This window comes from Idiotropiscis lumnitzeri, chromosome 7 (assembly GCF_059441095.1).
Source record: "Idiotropiscis lumnitzeri isolate Australia: NSW breed Sydney's pygmy pipehorse chromosome 7, RoL_Ilum_1.0, whole genome shotgun sequence".
Lineage (NCBI taxonomy): Eukaryota > Metazoa > Chordata > Actinopteri > Syngnathiformes > Syngnathidae > Idiotropiscis > Idiotropiscis lumnitzeri.
Genome location: NC_142397.1, coordinates 2225481 through 2248839, shown reverse-complemented (window position 1 = coordinate 2248839; position 23359 = coordinate 2225481). Strand labels below are relative to the sequence as shown.

The window sequence follows — 23359 nt, the reverse complement described above, 5'->3', positions numbered from 1 at the left end:
TAATTGTGAGCAAAGAAATGTCAACTTTAAAACCAAAACAAGATATTTTAGTTGGCTTTGCTAAGACTGTGAGGCAGCGGCGGCGGGTGAGTTAACGCCACAATTTGTGAATGGATTGTGGCTGCTCGGGCTAACGTGTCCGCTCGTTCACAAAAGCCGACATCATTTCTTGGGAGCCGCACGGCAACGAGACTGACTCTGACAATGTCGAGAGGGACGCTGGCGTGTTAACTACTTCAATAAAGTACAATCGGACTCACTTTTGCTCCCGCTGCCTTTTTAAAAACATGCTAGCATGTGTGCTAGCGTAAATTTTACCGCGCTTGCATTCAACCATATGTTTTAAGATAGCATTTCAATTGTCTCTAAGCGTCGCCAATGACATGCGACACGCTTATTTTTGCTAGCATTGTTAAGAAAATTCAACGAATCCAATGTTCGCTCCCTTCGCAATCATTCACCGCTCAGTCAGATGACGCCTCAAGGTAAACTGGATTTAGCCGCTGGAATAGAAAATAATTCCAGTTGGACGCTATCAAGAGGACGTTCGGAGCCAAACCGAGATGGTAGACTTTCCGTGCATTTTCAGACATGGCTTCTTGAGAATTTCTTGTGGGTCTTCTACCAAATTTAATGTTGCTGAATTAAACCCGCCGAGGGGGCTAAATTTTAATTAGATTATTGAATTGAATTGATTGATTTTTTTTCCCAATACTCAAGTTGCTGGATTATTTTTTTTTTGGATTCTTGAGACTTTTGTGTGTTTTTCCTCATGATAGACATGCCTTCCATGTTTCCCAAAATAACAACAACAAAAAAAAGCCTTAAGGGGCAGCCGCATGCAACGACTGAAACAGAACTTTCTTTGCCGTCTGTCTGTCCTGACGTGATTCGGATACCAAACAGAAGCTCCATGACAAGTTGGTCTTGGATAATTTAGACTTCTTTCTTCTTTTGGGGCTTTTTGAGACATTTCTGGGTTTACCCCACATTATGGTAGAAGGATTAACTCATTTACTCCCATTGACGGCTAAAGACGTCAAAGATCCATTTTATTTTGAATGAGTTAAAATCACTTTTTTTTTTTTTTAAATGTGTCGTTGCGCTAATTCAGTTGTTAAAGTTAAAGGATCTCGGCGTGCTTGTTCATCCCTCCTCATGCGTTGTGCTGTTTGCCGTCCGTCAACCAACAGGTCCAGTTTGACCGCTACCTGTCGTCTCCCGACAGCCTGGTGATGCCTCAGCTCAACTTCCTGCTCAGCGCCGCCATCAGGTGAGTGTGATTGGGCCCTCACATGGCACGTTCCCAACAAAACACTCCACTCAACGCCACGGCGACTTTTCATTTGCTGTGCGGCTGCGGCGAGCGGCGGGGTTGTTTGGTGTTTGCCTGGCCGACGGCGAGCGCGCACATATGCTTTTAGCTGCCTCCATCCAGCCGCCGCGTGCTGTGAGTCACGTTTACTGGGAAGTGCGGCCGGCTTGAGGAGCACTCTGTACCTCAGGTTAATGTTCTCTATTAATGGACGCCGCAGGCCTAATGGGCAGGACGCCATTAATTAGCTTCTGGTCCATTTCTCACTCACGTCGGCGGTTCCCTGAAATCGCCTCGATGGCGCGCACGTCCGAGCTGATGAACACACGGAAGCACAAATAACGCAAATGTTCTTTTTTTTTTTGGGGGGGGGGGGGGGGGTTCTTGTCTCAAGAGAGATGTCGGTTATATTCCGTTTGCAAGGGGTGGAGGATTACTGGCAAATTTCAGTGAAATTTGCGGTCAACTTCCATGGGAATTTTTGGAAATACATCGGAACCCCCACTAGGCCGGCCTGCAAATAGCGAAACTCCGCATAAAATTGGCACCCACTGAAATGCGTTGTCAGCAGAAAAAAAAATAAAGAAATGTAAACACCTCCTATTCAAAATAAAATACAAAACCGCTGCTCATTGAGGATAAAGCGAGTGCAAAGTGTGAACGCTGATGCTCTTGCGTGTGATTGCAGGGACCAGATCTTCTCGCAGTCCACCGAGCTGGTGTGCCGAGCGTACGGCGAGGTGCACGCGGCGCTCAGCAGCCCGGCCAACGCCTACAAAGACCCCGAGCAGCTCCTTCCCAGATCCCCCCAGCAGGTCCGGGCTTTGCTGCCATGAGGGACGCACGCACGCACGTGCGACCTCGTCCCCGTCCGTCTCGTCCAGCTGCAGGTTATTTCCAGAGCGTTGTCGTGTGTAATCATAACACAGACGTGTACACGTGTGGCCCACGTTAGGTGGGGTTCTGCGGCCGGTGAGTCACCGCCAACGTCTTGTCTGTGGAGGCTCACCAATTTTGTTCGTGCATTAATATGCCACCAAGAACTTTTTTTTTTATATTATTGGATTTTTATTCTTGAACATTTCCCATAGATTTTTTTCCAAAGCTTAATTGAGCAGGGGCAGATATTTTACTTTGGAAAAATCTCATGGCACAAAAACAAATTCACCATTTCTTTGGTGTTTGGTATCAATTAAAATTTCCCAAATCGATTCGATACACAAGAGCTCGATTCAATTGGATTTTCGAATCTTCACGCTGAATGATTTTCGTGTCAATCGAGGATTTCAAGCAGTACCAATTTGGCATTTTCAGAATAAAAAATAAAAGAATTTGAATATTTACGTTATGAATTGAAGCCAATCATGTACGTTTTATTGAACATGACCCGATCAATTCAATAAATACATCTGCCTTCATGCGCGTTGGGGCTGACTTTACTGCTTCTGCCATTTTGTTTTAATATGCGACTTTGGCGTAGAGACAAGCTCTTGCGTGTTGGGGGAAAAAAAATATATATATATATAATTTAATTTAATTTAATTTTTTTAAATTATTTATTTGTTTTTGGTTATTGTGGCGCAATCAAAAAGTGAGCGTCTTTGTTTGACTGTACCTAATGATTTGTCCGGCATAGCGTGCGGTCCAACTATAACGCTTGTGTGGCATATTTTGCATCTCGCCGAGAAGTTTGCACCGGCGTGCTGACACGGCTGCGTCTGATAGCATGTCGGTGACACACTCACACACCCCAGCGTGAGTGCGGACGGAGCATGCATGCCGCGTTGGGTCATGACATCAGGCCCGGTGGCAGCGAGCCCTGCCGGGGGTCATTGCCGTTCACCGGATGCTGCTCCCATTTCGTTGGCCTTCTGGGAATGCCTCGTCCATCTGCGCGCCGTTCCTTTAAATAGACACGATCGCTCCGTTACTAGCCGGCCGGGATACACCGAACCCCTTCAACCCCCCCGTTTATCATGGGTGATGCTTTCTAGTACTGTCATATGAGAAAATCCGCGATATCGAGAAACCCGAGGAAAATATTTGATAGCTTTCTAATTTGTTGAGCGCAATAGAATGAGGATTTTTTTTTGTCTTTTTTGGGGGGAAAGTGTGTTTGTGCTTGCATGCACGTATGTCCTAATGAGGTCGGCAAGATGCGACAGGTGACGACGTTGCCACTTAGAGGTGGCTGATGGTGCAAACACGCATCCCATCATGCGTACGCTGTCGCCTCACTCTGCGTTTGCCCACTCGAGCGTGACGGGGCTTCAAGTCGTCAGAACAGCAAGAATCAAACGTTTTGGAGGACGTCGCTGTGTTTGTGCAGGATGGGCCAGTGTCTACATTAATTTTTTTTGTTGTTGTTTTGGGAATTGAGGCTAAACCAAAATCTAAGCATTATTCTCATTTTTTGTGACATTTATTGTTACACCTTTTTTTTTTGGGGTCATATTCAATGCGAAATGAAAATAAACATTTTGCTCATTTTACATGGATGATTAGATAATATAAATTAATTTTAGTTGAATAAGTGAACACTTTTTTCGAATTTATTTAGTGTCCTATCAATATAATTTAATTAATTAATGCAATTACATATATTAGAATTTGTTTCTCATTTTCTTCACAATTTTTTAAAAAAAAAATTCATTTTATTTAAATTTTTCCTAAATTCTTTTTAAACTATTACACTCATAATATTGACACATTTGTCACTTAAATTGGTCTTTATTTTTATCCTAATACATAGCATATGCATTTTTTATTTACTTGTCTTAATACAAATCAGAATTTTTATCCTATATTTATTTCAAATGTTTTAAAATATCACCCCACCATTCCACTCTTAACACCGCGTTTGCCATTCATTGTAATTTACTGAAATGTTTTTGACGAAATTGAATATTATGACAGCGCACTCCCATCGTTGTATTGTTGGCCAATCCATCCGAAATGTACTTTGTGCCCTGAATGAAGACGTCTGTAACGCCGTCTCCTAATAGAATATGATTCATCTTAATTATGAATACCACGACCCCCACCTCCGGCCCCTTTTCCTTTTTGCTTTTGCATGGTAATTATTTGTCCAAGTTGCTTTTGTTATCAGCCAAAGGTTACCCCGTGTCAATGGCCCCCTTCTCAGCGGAGGCCGTTATGTAACGGGCGCCGATTAGGAAGAGGGACACTGGGAAGTAGTGACCTCAAACACAAACGCCACAACTGATCCTCTTTTATTATTATTCTTATTTATTTTATTTTTTTTTAAGTGTGCTGTGATATGGCCGCCTATGAATGCGCGTCCATCTGCACTCTGGGCCGGACCAGATGCACGTCCAGGTGGCCTCATAAACAAAGCCTCGGTGGCCACGTCGCTGTTTGCTTAGCGCTGATTGGCTGGCCGACCTGTCGAAGCCAATGATGGAGCACCTTGCCAGCCGCCCTCAATGCAATTGTTTGCTTGCCTGATCGTTGCGCTTATTCCATTCCCTCCTCCGATGAGAATTGGTAATGGAATCGCAATCACCAAAAATGTTATCAATCGTGATGCTACAATTTTTTGGGGATGATGAACCAAAAATCTTTTCAAAGCGAGATTACAAAAAAAAGGAAAAAAATTGTTTGAAATTCTGATTTCGAGTCCGACGTAAGCGATATGACGTACTTCTTTCCTAATGGCGCCGCCTTTAGCAACACGGCCTGAAAAGGAGTTGGCAAGCGTGGCCGGAATGTTGGTATCATTGTGTCGGCTTCTCCTCCCAGAAGAAACTTATTGGGAACACTTTGTACAAGCCCCCCCCCCATAAATGCTAATTGTTGTTGTTTAGCCAGCCGTGACATGTGCACGGCTTGGCTTTGGACAAACTGTCATATTTTCGTGGAGTTTGGACCCCAGTCAAGAACAAGAACATGACTGCTAACAAGCGTGTGAGTCATCCCGCGTGCTGTCAATCATTACTCATTACGCGCCCGCCGACACCGGGCGCGTACTTCAAATGCGCGACAAAAAAAAAAAGACGCTCGGGTCCACTTGGAGAAAATGAACGCCTCCCTCAAATAAACCCGTCGGGGGAATTTATCAGTTGCCGTGTCCGTTCGTGGTTGTTTGCTAACCAAAACAGAAGCACCGCACGTCCAGGTGGACGACCAAGTGGTGCATGTGGATGGCCAAGCTTGTGAAAGCCTCATTTAGGTGAGAAGCGCACTTGCCCGTTTGATTTTATTTATTGCTCCTCAAGTCTTCTTTAAAAAGAACACACTCAAGGACAAAATAATTGCTTCATCTGTGCAGCTGTACTGGAGTGTGTGTGTGTTTCTTTTAGGTGTGTGTGTGTGTGGTTCTTAATGTGAGATTGTGTGTGCATGGGGGTGAGGGGTTGTGCGTGTCCTTGTGTCTGGAGTTGTGTATGCACACGTGTGTCTAGAGCTTGGGTGTGTGTGTGTGTGTTTCTCCATCTGCGAGTGTGTGTCCTTGTGTGATCGTGCATGAGTTTGTGTCCAAGTGTGAGTGTACATGAGTGGGTGTGTCCACGTGTGATTGAATGTGTGTGCGTGTGTGTGTGTGTTCATTTGTGCGAGTGTGATGTGAAGACGAGCGTGCAGGTTACTGAGTAACCTGCGCAGCGGTCGTGGTCCTCGCCTTTGCCCTAATAGCCCTTCACCTCACGCACCACGTGAAGCACGCCTGCACGCTGACTGCACACACACACACACACGCACAGCATCAAGTACGGAACTTCCCAGGATCGCGACATTTGAAAGGTGCTATAATGATTCGAATTGTTCCATCATTTGCGAGGGGCTTGCATGACTCAGCACTTTCGCGCCGCATGACAACCCCCCCCCCCCACTTGATTTTTACTCCGAGGCTCGGCTGCCGTTTCATCTTCAATTTCCATCCGGGAAAATGTTCAATGTTGCTGAGTCAAGGTCACTTTTTTTTTTTTTTTGCAACCTGCTTGTGGAAATGCACCGAATTTGAAACATTTGCCAGACGTTTTGGTTGATGTTGCCGAATGCGCTTCCTTCCTGTAAAGTTGCGCGTGCGTGTCACGGGTCAAGTGGAGGGCAAGTACACTTTTTTGGCTCTGATCATAAAAATAATAATAATAATAATAGCGAGATGATTTACTGGTGACTCCAAAGCGTTCGCCAGATGTTTTTGTCTTGCTCACCGGCCGGCCAATTCATTAGGCACACCTGCGCAACCTGTTCCTGGTTGATGACGAGAGCTGTCAATAAATAACATCTTTTAAAATTGCGTCGTGCGCAATAATAATGACGATTCCATCCTATATTTAATTTTTTTTCTTTAAATATGTAAGTAAATATCGTCTACTTTAAACAACAATTGTTCCATATGTGTGCTTTTCATTGGACAAAGACGATGACGTCAACAATGAGCACGTTGTCGGCCCAATATCTCTCGTTAGCGCGTCAATCAAAAGTGAGCATGATGAACGAGCTGAATGAGATTGCTTTTGCGTCCAGAAAGTCACAGGAGGACGTCAAGACGTTGTTCTCTTTCCAAACGGGCTTAATGTGCTTTATGGTGAGCTGAACTGTTAGCGTAGCGCTGAATCAGCGAATAGCCACTCCCGCGCCCGCAGCGTCGTTGTCGTCGTCATCATTGATGCAAAATGGAAAATGGTGAGTCACCAACTCGTGTGGACGCTTCTCATTAACGTCATTGTTGTATGATGAGGTTTTTTTTTTTTTTTTAAATGGGAGTGGCAGTAACATGTTGAAATCAGTGCGGGCCAACAACAAGGGCCCGCCTGCATACGTCGTCAATGGGGGGAATTGAAATTTTTAAATGATTTTTTTTTTCATGATTAATCTGTTAGTTATTGTCTATTTGCTAGTCAGTTTTTAAGTTGTGCATTAGTTTGATTTGCCAGTTTTTGAGTAACTTTGTCATTAATTGGTTGGTAAGTTATCAATCATCGAGTCGGTTGTTTTTAAGTTAGTTGGTTACTTATTAGCTTGTTTAGCCAATTAGTGGTTTTGGTTTTGAGTCACTCCTGTGAATGAGACAACAACTAAAAATATGACGGACAAGACGACGGACATGTGACACACGTGTGCGGCGCCCTGAAATAGAACCAAAGAAATCTAAATCTCCCGTGGGCGTCGCCACATGACACAAGTGTTGCGCAACTACAACGAGATGAGAAGTGGAGGACTTTGGCATGAATCACAGCACCAGTGACCTACTTTGAATTGGAAAGTGTCCCCGCTCAAAATGTCACTCAGGAGGAACTCATGATAGACACGAAGAATTGTAGAAATTTCGTTTTTGAAAATAACAGATTGTTATTGGATGGCAGTCGATTATGCAAGTGTGCCGAATGTTGTGGTCCGCACAAATATATTGCTTTTACCTGACATATTTTGATGTACTTTAATTATTGTTCAAGTTATTTTTAGATGCTGAAAAGCACATTCATGACCAGGCCAGTTGCGTTGTGTGCTGGAGTGTAGATCTGAGGGGCGGAGTTGGTGAATGGGAAGATTTCCGAAGGGGTCCACACATGTCGGAGGCCCCCCGAGAACAACTCATTCAAATACCTGCTGAGTAAAAAAAAAAAAAAAAAATGGATCTTTGACGTCTTTAGCCGTCAATGGCAGTAAATGAGTTAACTGGCCAACAACTAACAGACCAAGTTAGTCACATACAATTGACTAACTGACCAATTAATCAATTAAAGTGAGCAAGTATTTGACAATTAACGAGTAACTAAATTTGTAACTCAACAACCAAACGACGAGCTAAAATGATCATTCAGACTGACTCAGAACTGAAATACGAACACATTATGAACTAACTCGCCAACTGACTGACTAATCGACTAAATAACTAAGTAAGCGAGTTAGCTTTCTGAATTTTCTTTTTTTTTTTTTTTTTTTTTTTTTTTTTTAAAACAGACAGAGAGAAATGACGGGCCTTAAATGGTCACTCGTTTCTTGGGGCGTGTGTGTGTGTGCGTGTGGGTGTGTGTGTGTGTGCTAATCACCCAAACGTCCAAATGGGCTCGTGAGTCACGCCTGACTTCATTGTGGCCTCGGCCGCGCAAGTTCGTGCTGTTGACTGAGAAAACGAAGCAAAGGGAACCCGCGGCGCTGCTCGCGAGCAGCTGTCCCAACAAGCCGGGCCGCCTGCAGGGGGCTCCTGAGAGCCAGACGGGGGTCCTCGGAGGGCTCCGGCTTCGGCTCCGACTTCTCCACTTCACTTCAATTTGAAATGTCGCAATCCGGCCTTGTTGCATTGTGCGTTTGTCTCACGTAGACGTTTCCTGCCATTCATGCGAGCGAAAGGTCGCGACTTTCTCCCGAGCGTCGGACGTGCGTCGTTGCCGCCGCGTTGATTAACAACCGGGAAGCTCACTTTGACCCCCCGAGTAGGAAGTCAGATAAAAACGTGAGAGGCTTTCATAAAAGCTTGATTTGTTTTTGACGTCGTGTGATTGATGACCGCGTGTGCGCGCGCGTGCTTGACATTTTTTTATTTCATGACCACCAAAGTAGATGTGGGTGCATTCCTACAAATTTGTTCACATCCGTAGCTGACTTTTAATTAAGAAACGAACTTTGGTGAAAGTATCAAATCCGTATCGAATGTCGCCGTATCGCGACCGCCCCAAACGTTTGTCGTCGACACCGCGAGGCGAGTGGCGAATTGTTGCTTTGCCGTGTCCCAACGATGGTTGCCGTGGAAACAAGAGTCTGAGTTTTAGTTTGTGGGCGACGACCAAGCATGAGTCAGCGAAACAGACCACTCAAGACTGCATCTGCTGTCACCATTTTATCTTTTTTTTTTTCTTCGTCGTCTTCTTGATCGCCTGGAGAGCGTCCGTATGTTCTCATCTTCCTTTAATCCGACTCAACGCGACGGCTCGCCAAAAAATGGACCCCAAAAAAATCACTTAGTTGTTTTTGCTTAGTCAACATACTAACGGACGCTAAGCTCCACAAAATGTCCCCCCTTTTTTTTTTTTGTCTCTTTCGGGCCACTTCACTTTTCGCTCGTGATCGGCGTTGCTGTTACGTCACTTTTGTTTGCCTCATCGCCCATCTGTCCGTGGCTTCTCATAATGCCAAAATGTCTCCGAGATGGAATCAAATGACCACGACACCTCATACCATGACATACCGTGGTGACTCTTCAACTCGCGGCAAATGTTCGGAATTTGGATCCATTTGATGGAAAGAGGAAGGAAGAGAATCAAACTGAAGGGAAAGGAAATTGGAGAGAGAAAAAATGGTGGGTTTGGAGAAACAAATTGAATTGAACTGCAAGAATCGGGAAAAATCAGACCAGAAATGAGAAAATAAATTTAAAAGATGATCGTCATGCCCATGATGTCGTTGAGATTTGAACGAACGACAGAAATTCCCAATCGTCTCCGACTTGGCATCCATGGCCAATTCAAAGACGTCGCTTTAAATAAAGACTCCTCACTTGACTTTTTTTCCACCGCACTCCGAAGAGCACTTCCTCGCTCAAGCTGCCGACCGGCTCGTGATGAGCTGAGGGAGTCCCAGCGGTGTTCTTGGCCTCCCACCTGCTCCCGTCTCGGAGCTCCCCGGGAGGGCGTCGAGGCTCCGCGCCGATGGATCTTGCCTGGACTTGCCCACCGTTGCGGGTCAGGCGTGTTTTCTTGCGCCTGCAGCCTCGCATGGGAGGACGGCGAGATTAAGTGTAACACCTGAGACACCGACACGCTCGTAAGGACAATTTACAATTATTTGATGAGTAAGACAAAGACTTTGAGACCAACTATTTTTATGTCAGACTTGACCAGACGAAGCACTCGTGCAACGTCTGCGAAAGCTCCTTTCAAATAAACCAGTTCGTCTCAAAGGTGCCACCTCGGTTTTATTCTTCAACTTATCAGACTAACATGGCTACCTCCTGACTCAAGAATGATTTGGTCAAATTGGATTTTCACTCATGGAACACAGAATATCCCATCCTGTCCCAGTTCTGGCCTGTATAAAAAAGACCAAATCCTGTCCTGTTCTGCTCCCGTTCAGAAGGACTCCCATTTTGGAGGTCAGCAACGTTAAAAATGACAACACATCTGTCTGAGGTTTGTTGTCGGTTTTTTTTTTCTTCTCTTGAATAATCCCGCTCTTCTCTGCTCCTGCGGAATCGTGGGATGACTGTCACCAATCTTTCCGGTGAGTTTCGTCATCATCCCTCTTAGGCTGTTTCACGCCATCATCATCTTTGACGCTGACTTTCAAGCACAATCAGTGATGTCATGATAGATAGTCTTGGGGTGGCTCTATTTTCATCGACATGGCGCTTGTCATCCCCCCCCGCCCCCCCCATTTGAATGAATCCACTCTTTAAGTAAACATAATCAAGCGAGTCCCCAAAATGTCGCAAGCAAGCCGACGTCTGGGGCCGGCCGCCAAGCGCCGGCTGTCTCGCCACACGGCGTGAGCAAAGGCAGGAGCTGCTAGCGTGGGAGTCGGGCCCGAGGTCTGAGGCTTGAGGCTTTGACGCGGATCTGGTGTCACGAGCAGGTGGAAAGCAAAACATCTCGCCACCTTGAAGCCGCTCGGTTTCCCATCGCGGGTCGCAGGTGTCCGCAAACCTCCCGCCGCGCCGGGCCCGCAGCAGGTTGCCCAGCAGGCTGTGTTGTGTCAGGCCGATGATTGACGGCCGGAGCTGGAGGAGCTCCCGGAGGGGGGGGGGGGCAGCCAGGTGGTCACTGCTGACATCTTTGATGAAGCTCGCAGTTTACATTTTAACAAGACCGAGGCTCATTAGATTCTCACCAGAACGCAACACAAAGTGGACCTTCACAATTGGTTCTGGTATTGTGCTTCTTCTCAGTCGGGGATCACGAACAAAATTTCAATCATTTGACCATAATTTTCCCATTGAAGTGAATGAAAATGCCAGAAATTTGTTGCTGCCTCCCGCCCAGAAAAATAAAAAAAATTTGCTATGTTTTTAAAGAAGAAATTCTAAACTTAAAGAATTCAACATTTTTTTTTTTGCTTTAGTTCATTGGACATCGCGCTGCTCTTTCTCAGGCAGGCGTTTTTATGAAACAGACCTACAAATGAACACGGACACAGTAAGCCGCCGTAATACGATTCATTCTTCACAGATGATAAAGAATATATCTCCGGTTGAATTTTGTCTTGTTCAAACACACCTTGCTTGAAATTTTGGAACACTGCAACACGATGCGATTCATTAGCTTGTCTTTGCCATTTTTGCATCGTTTGTTAGCATTAAGCTAAACAGGCACTTGTGTATTAGCGATATGTTTTAGGCTCAAGCTAACCCAACATAACCCCGCCCCCAAAAAAAACTAACCTCAAGTCACCTCATGCCCGAACCCTGACCTAACCCCCCAAGCCTCCCTATCTTAAACCCTGACCACCCCCCCCCTCAACGTCGACCATCCCTTCCCCTTCATTCCTAAATATGTTTTCCTCTCGCCCTCAAGTCAAACTTTTGACAGAGACTTATTGTGACTGCTTTTATTTATTTGAGTTTTTTTATCCAAAGTTTTGAGACTTATTTGCGTGGTTTTCTGAAGCCGTGCCCGTTAGCTGCTGTTCCGTAACTTATTGTTGCTCTTATTAGAACAGAGGCGTCGTTGTCCAAACTTTTGGAGAGAGAAGCTTGTCTTTGTAAATAGTTGACATTTGTAACCTTTCTCTTCCTGTTTCCCTTCAACCGAATCTGACCTCAATGGGTTAACGCCCCCCTTTTTCCCCCAACCCAGTTTTATTTTTATTTTTATTTTTTTTCAAAGAACATTTTAAAACACAGTGGCGTTTTATTATAGAATGGCGACTGAACATTCGGACCAATTTGTCTTTTTTTTTTCATGCTAAAAAAACGGAATAATATATTTTTTTAAAAATCTAAATCTGTGCAGACCCCCTCCTCCTGGAAAAAAAATGACTCCTCACTTTGACCCAACGTCGAGGCACATTTAGAAGCCGTCTTCTTTAATGTACTTATTTTTTAAAGAAAAAGAAAAAAAACCACATCGCGAGCACCTCCTTTTGGCTGAGCTTTCGTCTTCCCGTGGGACTCTGAGCGCTAATTAGCATCCCCGCGCTAAACTGAAGCTGCTTCTTCCCTTCGCACTGTATACGACTACTTTCCTAATACTCTCACTATATACCATGCGACTTATTGCCTTTGTCACGACCGATGAAGTTCTCAGTAGCCTTTACAAAAGAAAAAAATAATTATCACAGAATTTCAAGCCACATTGTTGAAAATAAATCAATCCCGATCTTGTGGCTTGTGGACTGTTGCGCAAATGTGTCGCCACGGAGACGACGAGGCCTTCTCCCACCCGGCCGAGTCAGCGGAGACGTGGCGGCGCGTCCCACCGGACCCGAGCCAACCTCTCCATCATCTCGGCTATGATGAGATAATAATCGCAGACGGAGAGGTTAATGTGGCCCAATTAGTTGACAGATGACACGCGCGAACCGGCTTACGGTCTTGCGTCACGCCTCCTCTCGTACAGTGCGCTCCATTTCGTCACCAGCGTCCTTTTGAGATGTGTTTTTTTTTTTTTAAGCTTTACTTTGCACTCTTTAAAAATGGTCAAATATTACTTCCAAATTTCCCAAGGCAATAGGAAGCATTTTAATGATGACATCAGTTTAACCTTTATTTAAAATAAATCAAATTAAAAAAAAATATATTGCCCCTTATCTGCAAGTGACTTATTTCCCCCCCTAACTACTACATAAATTAGTAGTTTAAGTGAATAAATAAAAGGAATAATAACAATACATTAAAAAAAGAATATAATTAAAAATGTTTTTTTACTCTGCTGATTTAAAAAAAATGACACATGATCATAAAATATTATTAACTTTTTCAATTTACAATATTGATTGAATAAAAATGAGTGATGCATTTATTTTTAAAATATAACCAGACCTGCTCCAGAATTGAATTCTGTTTTTTTTCTTTGCTCTCATCGCAAGCCTTCACAAACTTCACTGGAAAGCACTAAATTGTTCTTTTTGGGTTTTTATGTATTTTTTTGAATGCACTCGTGCTCGCCAAGTACCAAACGTCTCTAAAATTACAACTTGACTACAGAAGCTAACACGAAAAAAGCAGTAAGTAAATAAACAAGCGCGTAATACGTGGAGTGAGCGCTGGGCTGCCTGGACTCGTCCGTTTCTCAGAAGACGGCGGCGGGCCTAATGAGACCTGCCGAGGTGCATGCCTGTGCACATGGCAGCGCAAATTAAAACGTGTCCTGCGGGCCGCCTCTCTAATTCGCTGGCACCGTGCCCCCGGCCTGTCGCCGAATTACCAGCAAGCCCACCCCCCCCCCACCCACCAGCCCACATCCACCCACCGTCAGCCAGCCAGCGTGAGGCCCCCAAACCCCCCCCCCCCCCCCCGTTCGTCTCTGAGTCAATAACAGAACACACGAGAGAAAACCGGCTTATTTGATTACGACGGGGGGAAAAAAGCACGCAAGTATTTTGGGGTTTAGCAGTTTTGTATCGCGGTTAATGAGGAGCTGAAGCGCCTGTGAAAGGTGAAAAACCACAAAGTAGAGGTTGACTTTTCAAATTTTTTATTTATATTTAAGGTGATTTAGAAATAGCAGGACGGGAGCGGACGATTACGACGCAACGTTGGCTAATAATGTTTTAAAATTTTCATCCCGTAATGACCTTAACTCGAATTTAGCTAAAGTTACAATCCTTAACTTTGACTTTTGACAATAACATCAAGAAGAACCTTTGAATAAAACAGAATGCGGGATTCTCGTTAAGATCAGCTGTTTCAAAACAAATGTGGCCAACTGTCACGCATATCCGACCGGAAAATGACGGAAGCACACACGCGAAGATGCCAACTTCGGCGCACGTGTGAGAGGTAGTACCTCTCCATGCCATCGGGGGCGATAGTCACCACGTAGCCTTTGACGGTGATGTCCAATAACGGCGGTCTTTCTTAATTTGTCTTCTCACATTCGTCTGATGCACATAGACGAGATGTGAAAATGAGCAAAGTTTATTTAGTTTTGGAGAAGCAGCTTTCATTTCTTTTGTTTTTCCCTGCTTTCGTCACTTCCCGTGTCCAGTGCACTGATTCACGAGCCAACACGCCCCCCCCCCCAGATAATACTCGATTTCATTCTGCTCCTTGTTCAAATATTTTAATTCTATGCATGCGGTACTTAAAGGGACGGACGAAAACCCGCTTCCAGCTTTGCTTAGTCCGTCCTTAAAATAAATAAATAAATAAATCAATCAATCATCCAGCGTCCTCTGCCTCAAATTGTCTCTCGTCTTTCTGAATTCAGCATGCAAAGGAGCATATCACACGATTTTTCTTGACTTTTTTTTTTTTTCTTCTCCTGTCCGCTGTTGGATCGCACGACGGCTGCTTGATGAGACGTAGGTGCTAAAAAAAAATGTGAATTTGGTTTTCATCTCGAATAAAGGATCTTTTTTTTTTTTTTTGGTGACTTTTATCAAGACGTTCAATCATCAGATTATCGGCTGCTAGCAAAGTGCCGCTATTTTCCTTTGACACTTTTGAACAATATTTGTCTTCGTTTCCCTTCAAGGCGTTCATTCAGCGACGTGTTCATTGTTGCATTTTGTTGTTTGCACGGAGAGCGCCTTCAAATATTTATTTATTTTTTTTTTTTTCAATTAGATCTCCTTCGGAGTACCTAATAAAGTGAGCCGAGAGCATTTGCCACTTCCCGCCCGCGTCGGTCAATCTCTGCTGTAATCATGCAGGTGTTACCGCCCACTCGCGACGTGGTTGCCATGGCAACGCCACTTCGTTTCTCATACTTTCAACATGACTTACAGGATTTGACCAAAATAGCCTCCCGCTTTAATCCCGTTGCGATTCTGTTTTTTTAGCATGAACGAACACCCACGGGTGTGATAATAAATAATGAGAATGAAAGAATTGTCATGATGGCAAAAGAACAAAGACGTTTGCAAATGTGTCATCCTTTGAGGCGGGTGAGCCAGACAATAAAAATGAGCACCAAAACCACACGTGAATGGATTGAATTAAAAAGTCGTGCTGCTCGCAGTCTAGACTTCAAGTGAGTCAAAAACATTCCCGCTCTCTCCACATGAATGTCTTAAATACGAGCGCGGGAGGAAGGCGATCAAAGTCGGAGTAAATCATCGAAGGTTGAAGCGGACATGTGGGGTGATGTGCGTTTGCTTTTTGGTGGCGATCGCTCGCCGTTTTACACGACGGAACTGACAATTGGAGCGATGTTACCTCGCTCGCCTCCCTGCTGTGACGTAGTCCGTAGGTGTCAAACTCTGGCCCGCGGGCCAAATTCGGCCCGCAGTGTAATTATATTTGGCCCGCGAGGCTAAACCAAATGACTATTATAACATTGCTACTCCAAGACATGAGCTTGGATGGTCGATTGATATATATTTAATTTTTTAATTATTATTTTTTAAATAATTATTTATTTATATATTCAATTTTTATTGAATAAATGAACGTCAATGACATTTTTTTATTAGATTTTGCATATCTGGACTCTTATTTTCATGGTTGCGTCACTCGGTGACATCAACGTGGCCTTCTTTTTGTGCCAGGGAAATCCCAGATCCTGACAAACAAAGTTTTCCAGCCGTACGAGCAAATGCCAAACCTCGCACATGACAACAACGGGGCCGGGATGAGCAGGAACTCATCGAGCACGTGCCGCCGTGTTGACGTTTGGCAGGCGTGACCGCGGTGTTGATGTTGTTGTCGTCGGTGTTGTTTTCAAATGTCCTGCCGACGCACACGAGCGCGCTGGTTGCAGATGACTCAAGTGAGGCTCAGGTAACCCGTATGTTCCCCCCCTGCATGCTTTAAAAAAAAAAAAAAGGTAAACAAGCCCGTTATGACATCTAATCGAGCTTTTGAATAAGCGCATGAGTGGCACACGGTTGCAGCAGGAGACTTTGTACCTTTTTCCTCTGCCATTGATGCGCAACACTCATGACTTGTTGCAACACGAGCTGCTGATGAATACACATCGGGGTGTGTGTGTGTGTGTGTGTGTGTGTGTGTGGTCACTGCCGGAGCGACATAAGACCACGAAAATAGTAGGAACACCTCTCGCAACCATGTTGTGTTCTGGAGCGTTGCAAAGACTGCAGGTTTTACGTGACGAACCTCGTGACCAGTAAGGGGATGTTCTGGAGGTGATGTGCTGCAATTTAATTGTTTACTTAAACATGGATTGTCAAGATAGGACGTATCCTTAAATGGAAGGAGATCGATCCGACTCCCGAATGTCAACAACTTGAAACAAATCATTGTAGCCTGCTGCCGATCCATCCGACTTGCACGTTGAACGCTCGAATCTTGAACGAGTGACGGGTCAATGAAGCTTCAAATCTGCTTCAAGAACCACTCCAGTAGATGGCACTCTTTGCTCAACATTGGGCTGAAAGCACACTGACTTGACATTTTTTAAACACTTTATTTAAACCAACAGCGCCATCTAGAGGACTCCAAAATACAACAGCTGGTTCATGAAGCAAATTTGAAGCTTCATTTTGAACGCTCTATTCCTTTTGTCAAGTACAAAAAGTCCCTGCGTCTCTCTCTCTTTCTCCCTCTCTCTCTATTAATTTATATATATTTATATATATCTGATGGTTGTGTTTCTTGACCTTCTCAAGTCTCTTGAGATAACTTCTGTTGTGACTCGGCGTAGCGCAAATGAAATTTTCTTGCCGAGTCTGTCCAACCCCGACGGCAGAAGGCATTCACAAGTCTGTTTTCCATAAGTCGTCGTGGCCTCTCAGACAGTCTTGCGTGAGTCTTAAAATGCGGCCTTCACCTCATGTTGACGCCGCGTTTGCATTCCTCCTCCTTCCCATGTTCTTTTTTTTTTTCCCTCTTTGTTGCCTTCCTCGCGGCCGTGTTTACATCCTGTGTGCCTTTCACCTTATTTGTCCTCCAATGTGCCGCTTGTTGCTCCTCGCCGCTCCCCGTACGCGCTCCTCCGCTTTCAGGCGGGAGGAAATAGCAGGAGTCGCGTGCCAGTCGCAGCTCACCGCAAAGCCTCGCTGGGGCGGAGAAGGGGCATTTTGGGCATAAATCACGCAATGCGACGGAGGGCGAGCCGGCTGCCATAAATAGAAGGCCGTTGCATGTCGTAAGAGCTTTGAGCAACACAAAGGCGGGCCTGTGGCTTGTGTATTTTAATTTGACAGATTATATCATTTTTTTTTTTGCTGCTGAAAGGCCTTCTATTGTTTGCGTGTGCGGCGCGGCACGGTCATGGGACGAGAGCAGGTTGTCAAGTTCACGGCTCGGAGCGTGAGAGGTCAGGCCTCGTTTCACTTTGCTTTTTGGGCTCCGAAAGTTGAACGGCAAGGAAAACATGTTGTCACTTCGTCTTGTTTGGGGCAGGAGCTTTGAAAAATTCTAGCAAGCGGTTGTTTGTTTACTCAACTGCAGATGGCGCAGGCATCCATGAGAAGACGATTGTCCATCCACGTATTATGTGAGCGGCTTTTCCTCACGAGGGTCGCAGGCGTGCCGGAGCCTGTGCCAGCCGTCTTCGAGTAGTCGGCGGGGTACACCCCGAACGGCTTGCCAGCTACGACGCACAACCATCCGCGCTCACAATCACATCTCGGGACAATTTAGAGCATTCTGTCAACCTAAAAAGCAAAGATTGGGGAATTTGGGAGGAAACTACAAAATCCCCACAAGAAGGTCGTGCGTAATTCATTTTTTTTCTAATTAGAGGTAATTTTTTTTAACAGTGTTTTAATATGTTTGTTTTATTTACATTGCTTAATTATTAATATTATATTTAATAGATCATTTTACTTTTTGCATTTCTTTTTTCATACTTTTTAAAAAATGGTAACGTAATATTTTATTTTTGACTTCATTTAAAATTCACTTTGAAAGTTGTAATAAAATATGAATTTATTGTAGTTCTTCTGTAACTGATAAACAATGCTAATAATAATAATGCAAATTTTCTTGCTTTGTGTTTCCCTAAAAATGACGAGCATTCTTTGCCGATGTTCTGAGCGCCATCCCAGGCTTCTCCTTCCTTATCTTGAGGCGTGGCCTGCCTGCATTTGGAGTCGCCCCGGTGTACGTCTCCTCACACGCACACCGCTGACCCCCGCTTGAACACCCTGCCACACTTCACCGCTGCCTGCTTCATTCAAATCATGTTAAACTCGGCGGAGTGGCAGAAATGTGCCGTGTGGTTAAATAACGTGCGTGTACGTTGTAGCACGGATGGGTTGTGACGTTGGAGTGTGTTTTATCAGAGGTTACATCAGGACACAAATCAAACGCCCGCCCGGCTAGCCCGTCCGTCTCCTCCCAACTTACACAACAGTGGTGGAAGTCCATCTGTTTCTCTTTAGTTCGCTCGCTCTCTCGCTCCCTCCTCGCTTCGGCACGCCACTCTTGGAGTAGAGAAAAGTAGTCACACTCTGTACTTGAGGGAAAAGTACATATACGTGTGTGTAAAAAAAAAAAAAAAGACTGCGAAAAGCAGAACAGTTGTATTTTGAATCCATTTTGTTCACTTAAAAAAAATGAAATGCTAGAAATGCATTAATGCCCACAATTACCCACCACAATATTTTTTAAGACAAATGGGCCTTGTATTGTAAAATAGGAACATAAAAACAACATAAGACAAAGGAAGTTGAGAACGTAAAAAAACAAAAGACCTCATGACGTGCCTCAGGGTTCCATATTAGGCCCACTGTCGTTCACAATTCATGTGACTAGTCTTTCTGATAATTTGCATGACCCTGTGTTCCATTTTTAAAAAAAATTATGCAATAATTTATTGTTGTCCTTTCACAATTATCAACTCACTTGAGTTGTTGCGATCGGCTCAAGGTGGTGAATGCCAATCAATCAAATGCCATGTTATGTTCAAATGTTGAGCAGCTTTCTTTCCTGAAGTTGTCAACGGTTCATGGGGTTGTCGGGGGTCCACTCGAGTTCTATTACTTAGATCCCCTTAGTCTGCACTGTGAGCTTGCATTTTTTTTGTGACTGTGCAAACATTTGTCAATCATTACTAATGCATATTATTAATAATAATGGCAAAGTAATATCCCAAGCAAACCGGACCAGTATCTAAACCAACAAGAATTAACAATATCAACAATACAAGTGAGGCTGGTAAACAGTACTCACAGCAACCATGTCTTTGGGGCTCCAAGTCTCTCTGAGACTTATTTGTGTCAGACCGGCACCACTCTGGAGACACACCACACACACACACACACACACAAGTGTGTCATGTTAGCATTCATGATCTTCAGCATCATATGAGTTTATTGTTGATGACATTATTACACGTTATTGACTCTGCATTTTGAACCAACTGATGCACTTGTCACTTAAAATGTATTTAACAAATGTAAAATAAAAAGGACTCCCACATGAACAAAACCTGCATTTGCGACTGATTCATTGTTGATTTATTCTTGCCTTGTAAAACTATTTCAAACGTTTTAATTAATTTAGGTCCAACAGTCCAGTTTTGAAAATCTATTGCTGAAATGCTAACAGTTACTTGCTAACACATAGCATGAGAGCAAACTGAGCAGATATAGCATTGAAGCAATTACATTACGTAGATACATTTCTGAAAGTGAATAACAAAAATACTAACATGCTAACAGTTGGTATGCTAACAAAGTGGCCAAGGTTGGCTGTTGAATGTCCCTTCATTTCATTATTTGAGATGTGATTGTTTTTAGTTACAAACGTGGTCATGGATCAAATCAAACTCTTAAGTTGAAGCATTGAGTAAAGATTTAATTTTCATAACTCAACTCTCGCTGTCCATCCACACCGATGAAAATCTTCTCACTATTGTTGTGATTGCGCTGCTGCTCCCCTCCTCCACTTACGACATCGCCAACTACAGGCCTGGCATGCACATTGCAAGCGTTTTGGCTTTTGAAATGAATGAATAAAAGCTTGCGTTACAAATATTGACTCTAGGGAATGAAAAGAAAAACATCTTTTATGTTGTTCAAGTGCTCATTGAGGCACAAAAAGGTCCCAACTCACTCACACGCGCACTTGAACTCAATGACATGACGCATTCTCACGCTGTGTCCTGACTCGGCCTCATTCGCACTCGGGGGGAACATAAGGATCACACATATGGCTCTGGCAGGTGTCCACACCCACATTCCTCCCGTGTGACGAGCCTCACGCCCCCGCCCGCCCGCTTGCCCGCTCACTCACTCAAAAAAATAAAGTAAAAAAAAAAAAAAAAACTTGGCCCACATCACTGACGACTGTACAGAAATGCAAAGACGACGACCCTTCAAGTGCCTTTTTGGATTTTTTACCGAGAGACTTGAGAGCAACGAGTGCAGTTGACATTTTACACGCTAAATGCTCATTTTTTTTTACTTTTTGTGGAAAGTGAATGTAAAACGTGCTACGCCATTACACTTTTAATCTAACAGGCATATTTTTTCCTTTTCAATTGATTGATTTAATTAGTTACATTTTATATATTATTATTATTAGTTTTTCTTGATTTATGGCTCTAATGTGACCATTTCAAGTCATGCAACTTTTGCCTTGTGGGGAAACAACAATGCAAATGTGTTATGATCATGCTTCGATTTTGAATATTTAATTTATGATAATGTGTTTCAATTTCAAAGTAAAAATATGTTGGGAAAAACAAAACAAATTTCCTGGTAGAATGAACAGCTAACAGCGCTGTATAGCGTTGTAAAATTGTAGTCGGAAAAGCAATTCGATTCTATAGAGAGATAGTCCAAATGTGTGAGTTAAAATATGAATTTCTGCAGCCCAGCCGTCGAATTGTTCCTGAGAGATTTTTTTTTTTTTTTTACAATTTTCTTAAATCTGCCAGCCACGGTCAGCCACGCCCACCTCTGCCAATCGGCCACGCCCACCCATTTGAAGCCTTATGGATGACTCGCTCTTTGTCAGATTGTTTGACAGTCATATATGCAAGACACCACAGCACTACAATGTTTATCTGGTGAAGCAGTTCGGCCTTTGTTTGCCTGTTGTGGATTCTGCTACGAAGTGTGATTTCCTCGTCCTGCTTTGCAAAATGTGTTTCGAGACAACACTGAAGTGAGAGCATCTCTGACGCGCTCTCTGTGGATTACGCCGCATGACGTGACTTTTGGCCCAAAATAAATTCACAATCCGCAAAGGGTCGCCATCTCGTCTTTGGAGTGAACCGCTTTCCAACAATTTCATCAAGGGAACAGTTTGAAGCACGCATGCGCCGCTCCTTCTTATGTAATTGTGCTGCGGAACGATTGCGAGCGAGTGGAGGAGTTTGGCGCTTTTGCCAAAGCAGGGCCTTGCGTCTTTATGAACCTCCTGTCCCCACTGGCTGAAAGGTTATGTTTTACTCACGAGTCAAAGTCAAAGCCAGCGGGGGCCCGGAAGGCTTTGCAGTTTGCGGTTCGGGGTGAGCGGGTTCATGGGTTGGGGGGTGCACGGTGCGGAATGCGGCGATCGCGAAGCGCCAGCCGGGTGAAATGAGACGCCGCAAGGGGGAATTGTAACTTTTCTTTTTGTAAGGAAAGTTCCGCGCGGGTTCTGTGACGTGATCAATCTCAGCCAGTCGCTTTCGCCTGGAAATGTCAGCGGACTCATTAACGGACCATAAAGGTCTGACCTCAGGACGTACAAAGTTGACATTAAAACAAAGTCATGAATATTTTTTTACTTGCTTGATATCGCAGCAACCATGTCCAAATTTTCTCTTATGAGGGCTGTATACAGAAAAAAATATATTTTTCAGCTTTAAATAATTAAATGAGCTAATAATAATAAATAGAATGCAATATTTGCGAGAGTTGTGTTGAAGAATTAAAATCTCGAGTGTGAGACTTTTATTTTGAAAAATTGGTATTAATCCTGTTAGGATAAGCAATGTGGTGATTGGTGTAATGATTTGAATGGGGTAAAAAAAAATGAGAAAGTAAAAAAATTGCAAACAATTTGGGAATTTTATTGTACACAATTGCGAATTTTACTGTTTAACTGTGTGAGATTTCAGAAATGCGGGAAATCTTGGAATGTTGAAAATATTTCTCAAGTTGTTTTGATGAGCCGAATATTTTGAAGTTGGCATGGCTTCAATTGGTCAAGAACGTGAAAATTTGGCAATTTTACTGTAAAGTGTGGAATTTTTGAAATGTGGAAATTGTTGTAATGTAGAAAATATTTCCAATGATTGAGCTGACAAGTTGGAAGTTGAGTGTTTTGAATCTATCAGGAAATGTGCTAGGTCGATATGTAACAGAACTCTTAAATGGAAGAATTGTAAAAAAAAAAAGATAAAATCGCAAATGTCAAATGAAAAATTTCTGAAAAGTGTGAATTCTTGCAAATTGGAAACTTCCCAAGATGTGCTGAGCTGAATATTTTAAACCTGGAATGATTGGAATTAATCAAGAAATATGGAAGGAGGAGCTACGCAAGTATGGAAATAATTTTTTGACTGAAATAATTCAATTGTAAAAAATTGGGGATTTTCGCAGATTCGCTTCTGCATTTGTCAAAATGTGGATCTTTTGAAATGCGGGAAAAAAATCCACGATAACATTTCATAAAATTTATTTTCACATTTCAGTCTGATATTATAACATTTTGCATGATCATTTATTTATTATTCATTTTAATTCAACGTTTTTTTTTCTTACTCCTTTAAAACCTCTCCATCATGTCTTTTGAAATAATCCAAAGCAAACGCAGATCTTCAACACAAGTACATTTATTCATGATTGAATACATTTATATTAAACATGTAACATACTGTCGTCGTATTCTATTGGTTGGAAAAGACACAGCACATGTACAGTATGTCTGCGATGTATAAGTTAAATGTAACAGATGTTTTCTTGGAAAAAAATGTGGGAAACTCTTTTCTTGCCATTTTGCACTTTAGTTTAAAAAAACAAAAGGTATTTCAAAGTGCAGTTGTTTCTTTGCGATGCATAAAACGACGCAAGAGAAAAAAA

The 23359-nt window shown here is 43.4% G+C and overlaps 2 protein-coding genes across 3 annotated transcripts in view; one reads left to right on the top strand and one right to left on the bottom strand.

Annotated features, from left to right (window-relative positions):
• cog6 (component of oligomeric golgi complex 6) overlaps nt 1-18337 on the top strand; it is a 34323-nt gene extending 15986 nt beyond the window's left edge. Inside the window, exons 18-20 of one of the 2 annotated variants that reach the window (XR_015844287.1) lie at nt 1194-1273; nt 2004-2205; nt 17790-18337. Coding sequence is in view for 1 of the 2 variants with exons in the window: in XM_088301224.1 (XP_088157350.1) it covers nt 1194-1273; nt 2004-2151 (228 nt within the window). In the remaining variant the exon portion in view is untranslated. Of the gene's footprint in view, nt 1-1193; nt 1274-2003; nt 2734-17789 lie in introns of those variants that run through there. The other variant, XM_088301224.1, reaches the window with a different exon arrangement.
• The window catches only part of LOC148333052 (1,4-alpha-glucan-branching enzyme-like), a 123120-nt gene continuing 116116 nt past the window's right edge, over nt 16356-23359 (bottom strand). The window contains exon 17 of the mRNA XM_088301223.1: nt 16356-16376. The gene's annotated coding sequence lies outside the window, so the exon portion shown is untranslated. The remainder of the gene's footprint in view (nt 16377-23359) is intronic.